Source organism: Gouania willdenowi, chromosome 8, assembly GCF_900634775.1.
Source record: "Gouania willdenowi chromosome 8, fGouWil2.1, whole genome shotgun sequence".
NCBI lineage: Eukaryota > Metazoa > Chordata > Actinopteri > Blenniiformes > Gobiesocidae > Gouania > Gouania willdenowi.
In genome coordinates, this window is record NC_041051.1 from 34583258 (window position 1) to 34599410 (window position 16153).

Here is a 16153-nt window from a genome sequence, read left to right on the forward strand (position 1 = left end):
GTCACTTTATTTTGAAGGCGGGGCCTCCCTCTCCCTTTATTGTGAAAGTCCAGCCCTGTGGTGCATTCAGGGCTCTCACTAGTGCAGACTCCTGTTGACCCACACGGTGGTGCGTTCATGGACTGTCGGAGCCGCACTCTAACGGAAAACCTTCTAAAGTGTGTTTCCATCTGTGGGAGGAATCGAACCTCCAACCTGCGGCGGAGCGACTCTCTCTACCCGGGACGAGAGGAACTTTACCCCACGACACTCAGGGAGCAGCCTTGCTCACCGGACCAGGTCAGTCCGAACCAAAACCAGCGGATTATACACCTTGATCCGATCCGATTATACAGTCTACATAAGAGCGTCAAACGATAGAGACAGAGTGCGTCTGTGTGTTATATAATGTAGGGACAAACATCACAATGTGTGTGTGTGTGTGTGTGTGTGTGTGTGTGTGTGATTCTCTTCAGACAAACTGGAGCGAAGATAAACTAAGTAACTTTTTGTATGAAGAGTTCATTGGACTGGAAGAGTGTGAGAAAGAGTGAGCCTGAGGCACACACACACACACACACACACACACACACACACACACACACACACACACACACACAAAGACACACAAACACACACTCACACACACACACACACACACACAATGACAGATAGCATTAGAGCAACTGACCATCCTCAGTGTTAACATGTAGTTAGGAACAGATCTATGCTCTAAATGTCTGTACTATGAAGCTGGAATTACTCTCTAACTTCCTGGATTGAATCAGTATGTGCTGTACTACAATACTGGCTAATGGCTTAGCATGCTAAATCACCATGGTAACTTAGACTAAATCACCATGGTAACTTAGACTAAATCACCATGGTAACTTAGATTAAATCACCATGGTAACTTAGACTAAATCACCATGGTAACTTAGATTAAATCACCATGGTAATTTAGACTAAATCACCATGGTAACTTAGATTAAATCACCATGGTAACTTAGACTAAATCACCATGGTAACTTAGATTAAATCACCATGGTAACTTAGACTAAATCACCATGGTAACTTAGACTAAATCACCATGGTAACTTAGATTAAATCACCATGGTAACTTAGACTAAATCACCATGGTAACTTAGATTAAATCACTATGGTAACTTAGACTAAATCACTATGGTAACTTAGACTAAATCACCATGGTAACTTAGATTAAATCACCATGGTAACTTAGATTAAATCACCATGGTAACTTAGACTAAATCACCATGGTAACTTAGATTAAATCACCATGGTAACTTAGATTAAATCACTATGGTAACTTAGACTAAATCACCATGGTAACTTAGATTAAATCACCATGGTAACTTAGACTAAATCACCATGGTAACTTAGGCTAAAGACAGGCATACACTGTGCGATTTTTGGCCAATTTTTAGCCAATTTTTGACTCGTGCGACTATTTTGTGGGATCGTGCGAGTCTCTGCTAGATCTTGTGTCCTGCATCGTGTAGTATATATGATGTAGTATATATGATGTAGTATATATGATGTAGTATATATGATGTAGTATACACGGTGTAGTATACATGATGTAGTATACATGATGTAGTATATATGATGTAGTATACACGGTGTAGTATACATGATGTAGTATACATGGTGTAGTATACATGATGTAGTATATATGATGTAGTATACACGATGTAGTATACACGATGTAGTATACATGATGTAGTATACATGATGTAGTATACATGATGTAGTATACATGGTGTAGTATACATGATGTAGTATATATGATGTAGTATATATGATGTAGTATACACGATGTAGTATACACGATGTAGTATACATGATGTAGTATACATGATGTAGTATATATGATGTAGTATACACGGTGTAGTATACATGATGTAGTATATATGATGTAGTATATATGATGTAGTATACATGGTGTAGTATATATGATGTAGTATATATAATGTAGTATACATGATGTAGTGTACATGATGTAGTGTACATGATGTAGTATACATGATGTAGTATATATGATGTAGTATATATGATGTAGTATATATGACGTAGTGTACATGATGTAGTGTACATGATGTAGTGTACATGATGTAGTGTACATGATGTAGTGTATATGATGTAGTGTACATGATGTAGTGTACATGATGTAGTGTACATGGTGTAGTATACATGATGTAGTGTACATGATGTAGTGTACATGATGTAGTGTACATGATGTAGTGTACATGATGTAGTATATATGATGTAGTATATATGGTGTAGTATACATGGTGTAGTATATATGATGTAGTATACATGGTGTAGTATATATGATGTAGTATACATGGTGTAGTATATATGATGTAGTATACATGGTGTAGTATATATGATGTAGTGTACATGATGTAGTGTACATGATGTAGTGTACATGATGTAGTGTACATGATGTAGTATATATGATGTAGTATATATGGTGTAGTATACATGGTGTAGTATATATGATGTAGTATACATGGTGTAGTATACATGATGTAGTATACATGATGTAGTATACATGATGTAGTATATATGATGTAGTATACATGATGTAGTGTATATGATGTAGTATACATGATGTAGTATATATGATGTAGTATACATGGTGTAGTATACATGATGTAGTATACATGATGTAGTGTACATGATGTAGTATACATGATGTAGTATACATGATGTAGTATATATGGTGTAGTATACATGATGTAGTATATATGATGTAGTATACATGGTGTAGTATATATGATGTAGTATACATGGTGTAGTATACATGGTGTAGTATATATGATGTAGTATATATGATGTAGTATACATGGTGTAGTATACATGATGTAGTATACATGATGTAGTATACATGATGTAGTGTACATGATGTAGTATACATGATGTAGTATATATGATGTAGTATACATAGTGTAGTATACATGATGTAGTGTACATGGTGTAGTGTACATGGTGTAGTGTACATGGTGTAGTATATATGGTGTAGTATATATGATGTAGTATATATGATGTAGTATACATGATGTAGTATACATGATGTAGTATACATGATGTAGTATACATGATGTAGTGTACATGATGTAGTATACATGATGTAGTATATATGATGTAGTATACATGATGTAGTATACATGATGTAGTATACATGATGTAGTGTACATGATGTAGTATACATGATGTAGTATATATGATGTAGTATACATAGTGTAGTATACATGATGTAGTGTACATGGTGTAGTATATATGGTGTAGTATATATAATGTAGTATACATGGTGTAGTATACATGATGTAGTATACATGATGTAGTATACATGATGTAGTGTACATGATGTAGTATACATGATGTAGTATATATGATGTAGTATACATAGTGTAGTATACATGATGTAGTGTACATGGTGTAGTGTACATGATGTAGTATACATGGTGTAGTATACATGATGTAGTATACATGATGTAGTATATATGATGTAGTGTACATGGTGTAGTGTACATGATGTAGTGTACATGGTGTAGTGTATATGATGTAGTGTATATGATGTAGTATACATGATGTAGTATACATGATGTAGTATATATGATGTAGTATACATGGTGTAGTGTACATGGTGTAGTGTACATGGTGTAGTGTACATGATGTAGTATATATGATGTAGTATATATGATGTAGTATACATGGTGTAGTATACATGATGTAGTATACATGATGTAGTGTACATGGTGTAGTATACATTATGTAGTATACATGATGTAGTATACATGATGTAGTATACATGATGTAGTATACATGATGTAGTATACATGATGTAGTGTACATGGTGTAGTGTACATTATGTAGTATATATGATGTAGTATACATGATGTAGTATACATGATGTAGTATATATGATGTAGTATACATAGTGTAGTATACATGGTGTAGTATATATGGTGTAGTATACATGGTGTAGTATACATGATGTAGTATATATGGTGTAGTATATATGATGTAGTGTACATGGTGTAGTATACATTATGTAGTATATATGATGTAGTATACATGATGTAGTATACATGATGTAGTATATATGATGTAGTATACATGGTGTAGTATACATGGTGTAGTATACATGATGTAGTATATATGATGTAGTATACATGATGTAGTATACATGATGTAGTATATATGATGTAGTATATATGATGTAGTATATATGATGTAGTATACATGATGTAGTATACATGATGTAGTATATATGATGTAGTATACATGGTGTAGTGTACATGGTGTAGTGTACATGGTGTAGTGTACATGATGTAGTATATATGATGTAGTATACATGGTGTAGTATACATGGTGTAGTATACATGATGTAGTATACATGATGTAGTGTACATGGTGTAGTATACATTATGTAGTATATATGATGTAGTATACATGATGTAGTATACATGATGTAGTATATATGATGTAGTATACATGATGTAGTATACATGATGTAGTGTACATGGTGTAGTATACATTATGTAGTATATATGATGTAGTATACATGATGTAGTATACATGATGTAGTATATATGATGTAGTATACATAGTGTAGTATACATGGTGTAGTATATATGGTGTAGTATACATGGTGTAGTATACATGATGTAGTATATATGGTGTAGTATATATGATGTAGTATACATGATGTAGTATACATGATGTAGTATATATGATGTAGTATACATGGTGTAGTATACATGATGTAGTATATATGATGTAGTATATATGATGTAGTATACATGATGTAGTATACATGATGTAGTATACATGATGTAGTATATATGATGTAGTATACATGGTGTAGTATACATGATGTAGTATATATGATGTAGTATATATGATGTAGTATACATGATGTAGTATATATGGTGTAGTATATATGATGTAGTGTACATGGTGTAGTATACATGGTGTAGTATACATGATGTAGTATACATGATGTAGTATATATGATGTAGTATACATGGTGTAGTATACATGATGTAGTATATATGATGTAGTATATATGATGTAGTATACATGATGTAGTATACATGATGTAGTATATATGATGTAGTATATATGATGTAGTATACATGATGTAGTATATATGATGTAGTATACATGATGTAGTATATATGGTGTAGTATATATGATGTAGTGTACATGGTGTAGTATACATGGTGTAGTATACATGATGTAGTATACATGGTGTAGTGTACATGATGTAGTGTACATGGTGTAGTATACATTATGTAGTATATATGATGTAGTATACATGATGTAGTATACATGATGTAGTATATATGATGTAGTATACATGGTGTAGTATACATGATGTAGTATATATGATGTAGTATATATGATGTAGTATACATGATGTAGTATACATGATGTAGTATATATGGTGTAGTATATATGATGTAGTGTACATGGTGTAGTATACATGGTGTAGTATACATGATGTAGTATACATGGTGTAGTGTACATGATGTAGTATACATGGTGTAGTATACATGGTGAATACTACACATAGTGTATGGCTAAATCACCATGGTAACTTGGGCTGTTTTGCCGCCGTGACGTTGTTCAGAAAGTTTGGTGCACTTTGCAAATAGTGAAAACAGATCAGACCAAATTAAAATGCAACAATGTTTCAGATTCATCACCTGAACCAGATTATGTGTGTGTGTGTGTGTGTGTGTGTGTGTGTGTGTGTGTGTGTGTGTGTGTGTGTGTGTGTGTGTGTGTGTGTGTGTGTGTGTGTGTGTGTGTGTGTGTGTGTGTGTGTGTGTGTGTGTGTGTGTGTGTGTGTGTGTGTGTGTGTGTGTGTGTGTGCGTGCGTGCGTGTGTAGGTTGTCCACCCTGGGAGGGGGTGAGGATGAAGAAGGAGCAGGAGCTTCTGCAGGCGGTGAAGAATGGAGACCTTCAGTCCACTCACAGGCTGCTGAAGATCAGAACCAGCAAGACCAGTAAGTCCATCATCATCATCATCATCATCATCATCATCATCATCATCATCATCATCATCATCATCATCATCATCATCATCATCATCATCATCATCATCATCATCATGTAACGCTCTGTGTTAAAGCTGATGTACTCGATTTATTTTCTTAAATTTAAAAAAGATCCTATTAGTATCATATAATATATGGTAAAAGTAATAATTTCTGAAAAACTGTAGGTCTGCGTGCTTTATTATGAATTATTTTATTAATAAAAGCCCAGAAGACAAAATGTTGGTGGTTAGAGTTATCACAGGATTTAGAGAAAGGAGGGGGGAGCAGAGCCCATGGCGGAGCCTCCTCATTGGCTGCTGTAATATATAGTGAAGTGCGTAGAAAGATCGTCTAATGTTCCTTTTTGTGCATCCTTTAGCGTGGCGACGTGTTTTACCGGTAGTGCACGTTTAGCTTTTGTGCGTGATTTTGTGCACTTCCATGAGAGGAGGAGACTGGGAGGGATTCTCAGAGTAGGGGGTGGGATTTACGGTTGGAATTCAGCCACGCCCCTCTGTCATGATTCAAAAATGAGGTAGTGCAGCTTTAATGAAAGATAATAAAACACACAATGTTCACAGCCTATTGTTAGCCTCGTGGCTACAGCCTAGAGCAGGGACAGGAAGTGAATTTCACAGAGGGGGACAAATGAAGCAGGAAAGGGTGTCACTTCCTGTCTCCAGGAATTCCTGTCAAGAAGTTCAATGTTTCTAAAGTGAGACAACTTCAAAATAAAATACTGTGTCTGTCTGTGTGTGTGTGTGTGTGTGTGTTTGTGTGTGTGTCTGTGTGTGTGTGTGTCTGTGTGTTTGTGTGTGTGTCTGTGTCTGTGTGTGTGTCTGTGTGTCTGTGTCTTCGTCTGTGTCTGTGTGTGTGTGCGTGTGTGTGCGTGTCTGTGTGTGCGTGTCTGTGTGTCTGTGTGTGTGCGTGTGTGTGTCTGTGTGTTTGTGTGTGTGTCTGTGTCTGTGTGTGTGTGCGTGTGTGTGTGTGTGCGTGTCTGTGTCTGTGTGTGTCTGTGTGTGCGTGTCTGTGTCTGTGTGTGCGTGTCTGTGTGTGTGCGTGTGTGTGTGTGTGTGTGCGTGTCTGTGTGTGTGCGTGTGTGTGTGTGTGTGTGTGTCTGTGTCTGTGTGTGTCTCTGTGTGTGTGTGTGTGTGTGTGTGTGTGTGTTTCAGAGCTACTAGGACACACTAAGAGGCTGAACATTAACTATCAGGACGTTGATGGGTGAGTGATCAGCCTAAAGGAGTCACAGGTCACGTGACGCCACTGTGACTGACTCTGTGCTGTGATTGGTCGGTAGGTTCTCAGCGCTGCATCACGCTGCTCTCACTGGATCGTCAGAGATGATCCGTGCTCTGTTGGAGGCTCACATCAACGTGGACATCAAGGACTCACATGGTCAGTTGGAGGAGGCGGGGCTAGTTCGGCACCTCCCCTTGATTAGTGTAGAGGAACCCTTTGACAGCGTTATAAATAAGGGATTATTGATTACGTCTGGTTGTTATTTCCTGTCAGGGCTGCGGGCGCTGCATTACGCTTCCTGGAGAGGGTGGGAGGAGCCTGTGCTGCTGCTGCTGAGATCAGGAGCTACAGTGAATTGTGTGTGTGAGGATGGACACACCCCTCTGCACCTGTCTGCTCAGTATGGACATCATCAGGTGGTCAGTACCAGCTCTACTGCCCCCCGTGGACTGGAGGAGGTTCTCATTGTGTGTGTGTGTGTGTGTGTGTGTGTCAGTCTGAGATGTTGCTGCAGCATCAGTCCAATCCATGTTTGCTAAATAAAGATCAGAAGACTCCTCTGGACTTGGCCTGTGAGTTTGGACGTCTCAAGGTAAAAAACAAACCAACATAAACAACACGCCTTAGACTAGAGTCACTGGGCGTGTCCTCTGAAGCTGGAGCACTAGATCCTGGATCACTGTGCGTTAGCTTCAGCTAACCAAACATTCTCTGTACTGCGAAGCCTGGCTACATGTGTGCTCCTCTGACAGGGGGCGGAGTTAGCCGGGAGCAACTTACGTCACTATTGAGGAATAATTCTTTAAAAATATTAAGAATTTAAATCCATAATTTAGACCAAAAACAAGAGAAAAAGCAGGAAGTAAAGATCACAGACAGGAAGTGATGACACTTTTAATGATGATCAATATTACGGTAATCCATGAGATGATAAACAGTTTCTCTTTATTACAGCACACACGTGTTTCTTTTCAATAATAGTAATAATACACACACTGTATCAGCCTCACTATAGAGGATGAATAAATAAATGAGTTGATTCCTCCTGAGCTGACTTTACTAGTGAAGCAAAATGTGTCACTAGTTAGCATCATATGCTAATAAGCTTTCAAAAATATTCCAAACAATTGCAGCAGGATTGGGTTCTAATCCCTCCTACTTTATTTGCATCTGGTCTAATAATACTAGTGATGATTTAACTTGACTAGTAAAGTCTACTCACACACTAGGTTTACTAGTAGTACTAGTAAATATCTCACTAGTACTACCAGTAGACTGTTTTTAGCTCTACTAGTAGTACTACTACTACTACTGTATTATTATTATTACTACTACTACTACTACTACTAGTACTACTACTACTATTACTACTACTAGTAGTACTACTACTACTACTGTATTATTATTACTACTACTACTACTACTACTAGTACTACTACTGTATTATTATTATTATTACTACTACTACTATTACTACTACTACTACTATTACTACTACTAGTAGTACTACTACTACTGTATTATTATTATTACTACTACTACTACTACTAGTAGTACTACTACTACTACTGTATTATTATTATTACTACTACTACTACTACTAGTAGTAGTACTACTACTACTACTGTATTATTATTATTACTACTACTACTACTACTATTACTACTACTAGTAGTACTACTACTACTGTATTATTATTATTATTACTACTACTACTACTACTATTACTACTACTAGTAGTACTACTACTACTGTATTATTATTATTACTACTACTACTACTACTAGTAGTACTACTACTACTACTGTATTATTATTATTATTACTACTACTACTACTACTAGTAGTAGTAGTACTACTACTACTGTATTATTATTATTACTACTACTACTATTACTACTACTAGTAGTACTACTACTACTGTATTATTATTACTACTACTACTACTATTACTACTACTAGTAGTACTACTACTACTGTATTATTATTATTACTACTACTACTACTAGTAGTACTACTACTACTGTATTATTATTACTACTATTACTACTACTACTACTAGTAGTACTACTACTACTACTATTACTACTACTAGTAGTACTATTACTACTGTATTATTATTATTACTACTACTACTACTACTAGTAGTACTACTACTACTGTATTATTATTATTACTACTACTACTACTACTATTACTACTACTAGTAGTACTACTACTACTGTATTATTATTACTACTATTACTACTACTACTACTAGTAGTACTACTACTACTACTGTATTATTATTATTACTACTACTACTACTACTATTACTACTACTAGTAGTACTACTACTACTGTATTATTATTATTACTACTACTACTAGTAGTACTACTACTACTACTGTATTATTATTATTACTACTACTACTACTACTACTACTACTACTACTAGTAGTACTACTACTACTGTATTATTATTATTATTACTACTACTAGTAGTACTACTACTAGTAGTACTACTACTACTGTATTATTATTATTACTACTACTACTAGTAGTACTACTACTACTACTGTATTATTATTATTACTACTACTACTACTACTACTACTAGTAGTACTACTACTACTGTATTATTATTATTACTACTACTACTAGTAGTACTACTACTACTACTGTATTATTATTACTACTACTACTACTACTACTACTACTATTACTACTACTAGTAGTACTACTACTACTGTATTATTATTATTACTACTACTACTACTACTACTACTACTATTACTACTACTAGTAGTACTACTACTACTGTATTATTATTACTACTACTACTACTACTACTACTACTACTATTACTACTACTACTATTACTACTACTAGTAGTACTACTACTACTACTACTATTACTACTACTAGTAGTACTACTACTACTGTATTATTATTATTACTACTACTACTACTACTAGTAGTACAACTACTACTACTGTATTATTATTATTATTACTACTACTACTACTAGTAGTACTACTACTACTACTGTATTATTATTATTACTACTACTACTACTACTAGTAGTAGTACTACTACTACTGTATTATTATTATTATTACTACTACTACTACTAGTAGTACTACTACTACTACTGTATTATTATTATTACTACTACTACTACTACTAGTAGTAGTACTACTACTACTGTATTATTATTATTACTACTACTACTACTACTAGTAGTACTACTACTACTACTGTATTATTATTATTACTACTACTACTACTACTAGTAGTAGTACTACTACTACTGTATTATTATTATTATTATTATTACTACTACTACTACTACTAGTAGTAGTAATAGTAGTAGAGATAATGCAAATGATGTCATCAGGAAGGAATCTTGGTGTCATTTTTGATGAGAAGCTGAACCTTTATCACCAGCTAGCAGTAGCAGTGGTGGGCCGTCAGGGTCAGCTAGACCTTCTCTGCTGACCTAAGCATACACAGAAAAGTAAATGTATTTTTTGTTCATACACATTTTTTAAATGAAATGATTCTCCCTGGTCTGTTTTCTTCATGTCATATTATATCTTCTTGGTTGTGCTGCTTCTAGTGTTTTATACTATGGTAGAGTTTTTATCCAATCATATTTCAGCTAGCTTGTGTTGTCAGGATCAACAGATCGGGCTCCTGCTCACTGTAAGTGAACAGACACAGTCTGAAGCACTAGCCAATCAGCTCTGGAGTCTGCGACACCTAGACCACCTCGAAGGTCTTACGCTGAAGTCGACATCTACGCGTCCTGTGATTGGACAAACTTGTTTAAGCTCACATATACAGTAATCCAGTCTTGTGGAGACAAAGGCATGAACAAGTTGTGTCATCAGCATAACAATGAAACAACAAGTTGTGTCTGCTGATGACACAACCAAGTGGAAGCATGTATGTCATAAAAAGAATAGGGCCCAGGACTGATCCCTGAGGAACACCGCACATAACAGAGAGGGATTTTGACTTTCAGGCTCCCAGTGAAACACATTCAGTTCTGTCAGAGAGGTAAGATCTAAACCACTCCAGGGCTCTGAGGAGAATACCATGGTCTACGGTGTCGAAGGCTGCTGACAGGTCGAGGAGAATCAGAAGTGATGGTGATCCTACGTCAGCTGCCATAAGCAAGTCATTTGTTACCCTAAGCAAAGCTGTTTCCGTGCTATGGACTGAGCGAAAGCTTGATTGGAATATTTCAAAAAAGTTGTGGCTCCTCAGATGATGTTGAAGTTGTGAGGTAACAACTTTTTCCAGGACCTTGGACAAAAAAGCAAGGTTAGAGATTGGTTTAAAATTTACAAGGTTGACTAATCACTTAAAATCAGCTTTTATTTTTTAGATTTGGCAGTATCCGTAACCTTAGTTTCCTACTCTTAATTGTACAAGTGAGCTTATTGATTTTAAATGCTCTGGAAATGAAGTGTTGCTTGAACAGCCTTTATTAAGGGTGAGTATGTGTGATTCTGTATGGATTCTCAAGCTGTGGTGTCATATTGATGGTATTATGAGGTGTAATAATTTAGGTTGGATGTCACTGATGGACTAGGGGTGAAATGCACGGCCCGCCACTAACAGCTAGTGCCAAGACATTGTGGCGCGTACAGTATATGTAGTTTGGTGTCAGAACCGCTCCTGTCCCGTAGACTGACCAACTATTTACTCCAACATTAGCACAGTCGTTAAAAATAGCTTTTTTTTCACCTTGTCTGCACATGCTGTTGAAGGTTAACACCACAAGAAGTGCAATCTTTTAACAGCAATGCATATTTTGTTATTGCAATTAAATAAATTTATTTATTTCATTGCATAATTGTGACCATCACCAGCCCTCCCTAGGGAAGGGTAAATACTTTATTAAAGGGAGGATGTAAAAAAGAGAGGGCAGTGTTACACCAAGGTGAGGGGGGTGGGGGGGGGGGAGTTAACAGGGAGGAGGGATCAAGATAGGAAATAGAATGGGTGGGGAATAATCAATAAGTTTCAAGTGATGTGATGTGAAATTGTGGTTGTGTATATTGTGCTTATTGTTGTGTTATCAAGCCAGTTTGGTGACCAGTGTGTGGTTTAGGAATAATGGTGGTGGCTGTGAGCAGAGGAGGAAGTGAGTGGAAGTTACATAAAACAGGTATTTGGGAACAACGTGTCTATGGTTGAGCCCAGTATGAGTGTTATCCCACAGCCCAAGGCCAGTGCATCCATGACAAATGTGATTCCAAGAACCGCTACTGCAAAACCCATGAGCCGCCCCCGGGCCCGAAGAAGCAGTCGGGCCAGCAGAAAGAGCGGGAAATCTAGGGGCCCCCGGCGACCACCCCACGGCCAAGCAGCCCCCCGAACGCCCCCAAGATCCCAAGCCGAGAGGCAGCCATTGCCCCCCCCATACACACCCGAGAAAGCCCGAAGGAGCCAAGGACCCAGCGCACCACGCCACCGATCCAACCCCCGACCCCCCCCACACACACCCCCCCACACCCCCGCGCCCAACCCCCCGAGGGGAGGGCCCAGAGAGCTCCCTGCCCGAGACCCCAGCGGAGGAGCCGAAGCCCACGCCCAGCAGACGACCAGAGCAACGCCGAACGGGCAGCCGCCGGGGAGCCCAGTAAAAATAGCTTTTAATGTTTAAAAATGTTATCCAGAGTAAAGAGTTTCCTGCCATACAAGGATATTGAAACTGTAATTCATGCTTTTATCAACACACATCTGGATTAGTGTATCTCACTCTATTCCTGTTAGAACATTGGCTCTGGCTCCGTCTGCAGCTGGTACAGGACGCTGCTGCCAGTCTCCTCACTGACATACGCAAGTGTGACCACAGAAATAAATGTGCGTGGGTGCGTGTGTGTGTGTATGTGTGTGTGTGTCTACCAGGTGGCTCAGCTGCTACTCAGCAGTAACATGGTCTCTGCTTTGCTGGAAGGAGACAAGAAGGAAACCAGTGATGCCAACTTCACGACACCTTTACACCTGTCGGCTAGGAACGGACACAAGGAGGTGATAGGGTGAGACACACATACACACACACACAGATGGTTAGACAAACACTTTCCTGATGTCTGCTCTGGTTCCTGGTCCAGGCTGCTGCTGAAAGCAGGAATTGACATCAACAGAACGACTCGTTCAGGAACAGCTCTACATGAAGCCTCTTTGTTTGGGAAAACAGATGTAGTTCATTTACTGCTGGACGTGAGTTTAATTATTTATTATTAGGTCTGAGACACGAGAGAGACTACTGTGTGTGTGTGTGTCTGTGTGTGTGTGTGTGTGTCCAGGTTGGAGTAGATGTGAACATCAGAAACTCATACAATCAGACAGCGTTAGACATAGTGAACCAGTTCACTGCATCACATGCCAGTAGAGAGATCAAGCAGCTGCTCAGAGGTCTGTATGTGTGTGTGTCCTGTCTGTGTGTATGTGTGTGTGTCCTGTCTGTGTGTATGTGTGTGTGTCCTGTCTGTGTGTATGTGTGTGTGTCCTGTCTGTGTGTATGTGTGTGTGTCCTGTCTGTGTGTATGTGTGTGTCCTGTCTGTGTGCATGTGTGTGTGTCCTGTCTGTGTGTATGTGTGTGTCCTGTCTGTGTGTATGTGTGTGTCCTGTCTGTGTGCATGTGTGTGTGTCCTGTCTGTGTGTATGTGTGTGTGTCCTGTCTGTGTGTATGTGTGTGTGTCCTGTCTGTGTGTATGTGTGTGTGTCCTGTCTGTGTGTATGTGTGTGTCCTGTCTGTGTGCATGTGTGTGTGTCCTGTCTGTGTGCATGTGTGTGTGTCCTGTCTGTGTGTATGTGTGTGTCCTGTCTGTGTGTATGTGTGTGTCCTGTCTGTGTGCATGTGTGTGTGTCCTGTCTGTGTGCATGTGTGTGTCCTGTCTGTGTGCATGTGTGTGTGTCCTGTCTGTGTGTATGTGTGTGTGTCCTGTCTGTGTGTCTGTGTGTATGTGTGTATGTGTGTGTATGTGTGTGTCTATAACTCAGTGTGTTCTTCCTGAACAGATGCGACTGGTGTTCTGCAGGTTCGAGCTTTGAAGGATTTCTGGAACCTTCATGATCCCACAGCCCTCAACATCAGAACAGGAGACATCATCACGGTAGGACACGGACACTGGGACACGCCCACTGCTCCCTGACACTGCTGCGCTCTGTCCTCAGGTGGTGGAGCAGCACGAGGATGGACGCTGGAAAGGACACATTCATGACAGTCAGCGAGGGATGGACAGAGTGGGCTTCTTCCCCTCGTCCATCGTGGAGATGATCGTCAGGAGAAACGGTCCGTCCTACGTCTGTCCATCCTTCGTCTGTCCATTCTCCGTCTGTCTGTCCTCTGTCTGCAGTGGCGTGCACAGGTAGACACTAGGTGGTGCTAAAGCACCTGCCCTTTTGCCCTCAGGACTGAGCTAATACCCTTTTTTAAAGTTTTTTTTGTGGCCCATGCTGACATGATCATCTGTAAGTGTTCATAGATTAAAAGTGTGTGATAATAATGCCCCAATTAATATTCCCCCCACCCCCACCTGCACACACCTCTGTCAATGTGAACGCGCAGAGCGAAAACAAATGAAAGCGCATTGTAGCAGCAAACAGCGCAGCTACAGCCCAAACACACCTCCTCCCCTGCCCACCAGCCAGGTTACACATAAATGAATAGAGTCCAGTGTTATTAATAGCGACCGTGGCTCAGGTGGTAGAGGGTCGTCTTCTGATTGAGAGGTTGGGGGTTCGATCCCAGTACCTGACTATGTGTTGAAGTGTCCTTGGGCAAGACACTGAACCCTAAGTTGCTCCCAGTGGTCGACTAGTGCCTTGCATGTCAGTCCTGTCCCACTGGTGAATGAGCTGATATGTAAAGCTTAGAGACTGTTTCAGTGGAGATAAAGCTCTATATAAATCATGTCCATTTAACATTAATAAGCTATAACTTGCATTTATTTGTCTCTGTTGTGAAGTAGCCTGTCTCGACGCCTGGGCTTAAATGAGCTAACTTTACTTAAGATGAATATTTAATAGACTATTGTGTAGGTTTACATTAGGTTACATAATTAACACTTGCAGTAATTTATTTGATAAATGACAAACAGAAAAAGTAGCTCTATGTCTTGTTGAAATATGACCAAACAGTCTTATTCATTTTGTTGGTCTGTTTTTATTTAATTTATCAATTACAGTATAAAGCCTAGAAAGGAGAAGATAAGAAATAAACAAAGATCTGCTCTCCTAGATAAAAACATCCAGCAGCAGAAATGAGGAAGATGAAGATGAAATGTCAGAGTGGTTTGGCTGTATTAAATTAGGCATTAAGCTATCATAGCTAATTATATTATTTTGTACCAACAAGTTATTTCTATGTTACAAGACTTGCAGTAATCTTGTATTTACCTTAATAAGCTATATTATATTTAACCTAAAAAATAGACTATTACTAAAACTATTATTATTCTATAGGCGAAGCAGTAGATAATCTACCAGCAACGAAGATCGTATGTAAAAGAGACGACACAATTAAAAAAAAAGCAGTTATGTAATATCCAACAGCTTTCTATAAAGAAATACATCTAGATCAATCATAGTGAGGTCATCAGACTCTATAAAGAGAGGAGGATGCTTTACAGAATGATGACACTCACTGACAGAGGAAAAATACTACATTCATCTATTATTGTAACTTGTTTAAAACCTCTCCATGTGCGTTCATTCCAAAGAAATAAAACAATATTGATTGATTGATTCAAAAATCAAGTCTTTTATTATGATATTGGCATAAATAAATATGCAGTTACATTCAACATGTGTCTGTAATGTTTATTTATTTTTTAAATAAGGCAGCCATCAGTTCT

The 16153-nt window shown here is 38.2% G+C and overlaps 1 protein-coding gene across 4 annotated transcripts in view; it reads left to right on the forward strand.

The window, feature by feature from the left end:
- The first annotated feature begins 47 nt into the window (after positions 1–47).
- The window catches only part of caskin2 (CASK interacting protein 2), a 24358-nt gene continuing 8252 nt past the window's right edge, over positions 48–16153 (forward strand). For all 4 annotated transcript variants that reach the window (XR_003674703.1, XR_003674704.1, XM_028456293.1 and 1 more), the window contains exons 1-11: positions 48–279; positions 5904–6020; positions 7226–7277; positions 7354–7451; positions 7569–7714; positions 7792–7887; positions 13199–13329; positions 13405–13513; positions 13600–13708; positions 14316–14410; positions 14472–14589. Coding sequence is in view for 2 of the 4 variants with exons in the window: in XM_028456293.1 (XP_028312094.1) it covers positions 5930–6020; positions 7226–7277; positions 7354–7451; positions 7569–7714; positions 7792–7887; positions 13199–13329; positions 13405–13513; positions 13600–13708; positions 14316–14410; positions 14472–14589 (1045 nt within the window). In the remaining 2 variants the exon portion in view is untranslated. The remainder of the gene's footprint in view (positions 280–5903; positions 6021–7225; positions 7278–7353; positions 7452–7568; positions 7715–7791; positions 7888–13198; positions 13330–13404; positions 13514–13599; positions 13709–14315; positions 14411–14471; positions 14590–16153) is intronic.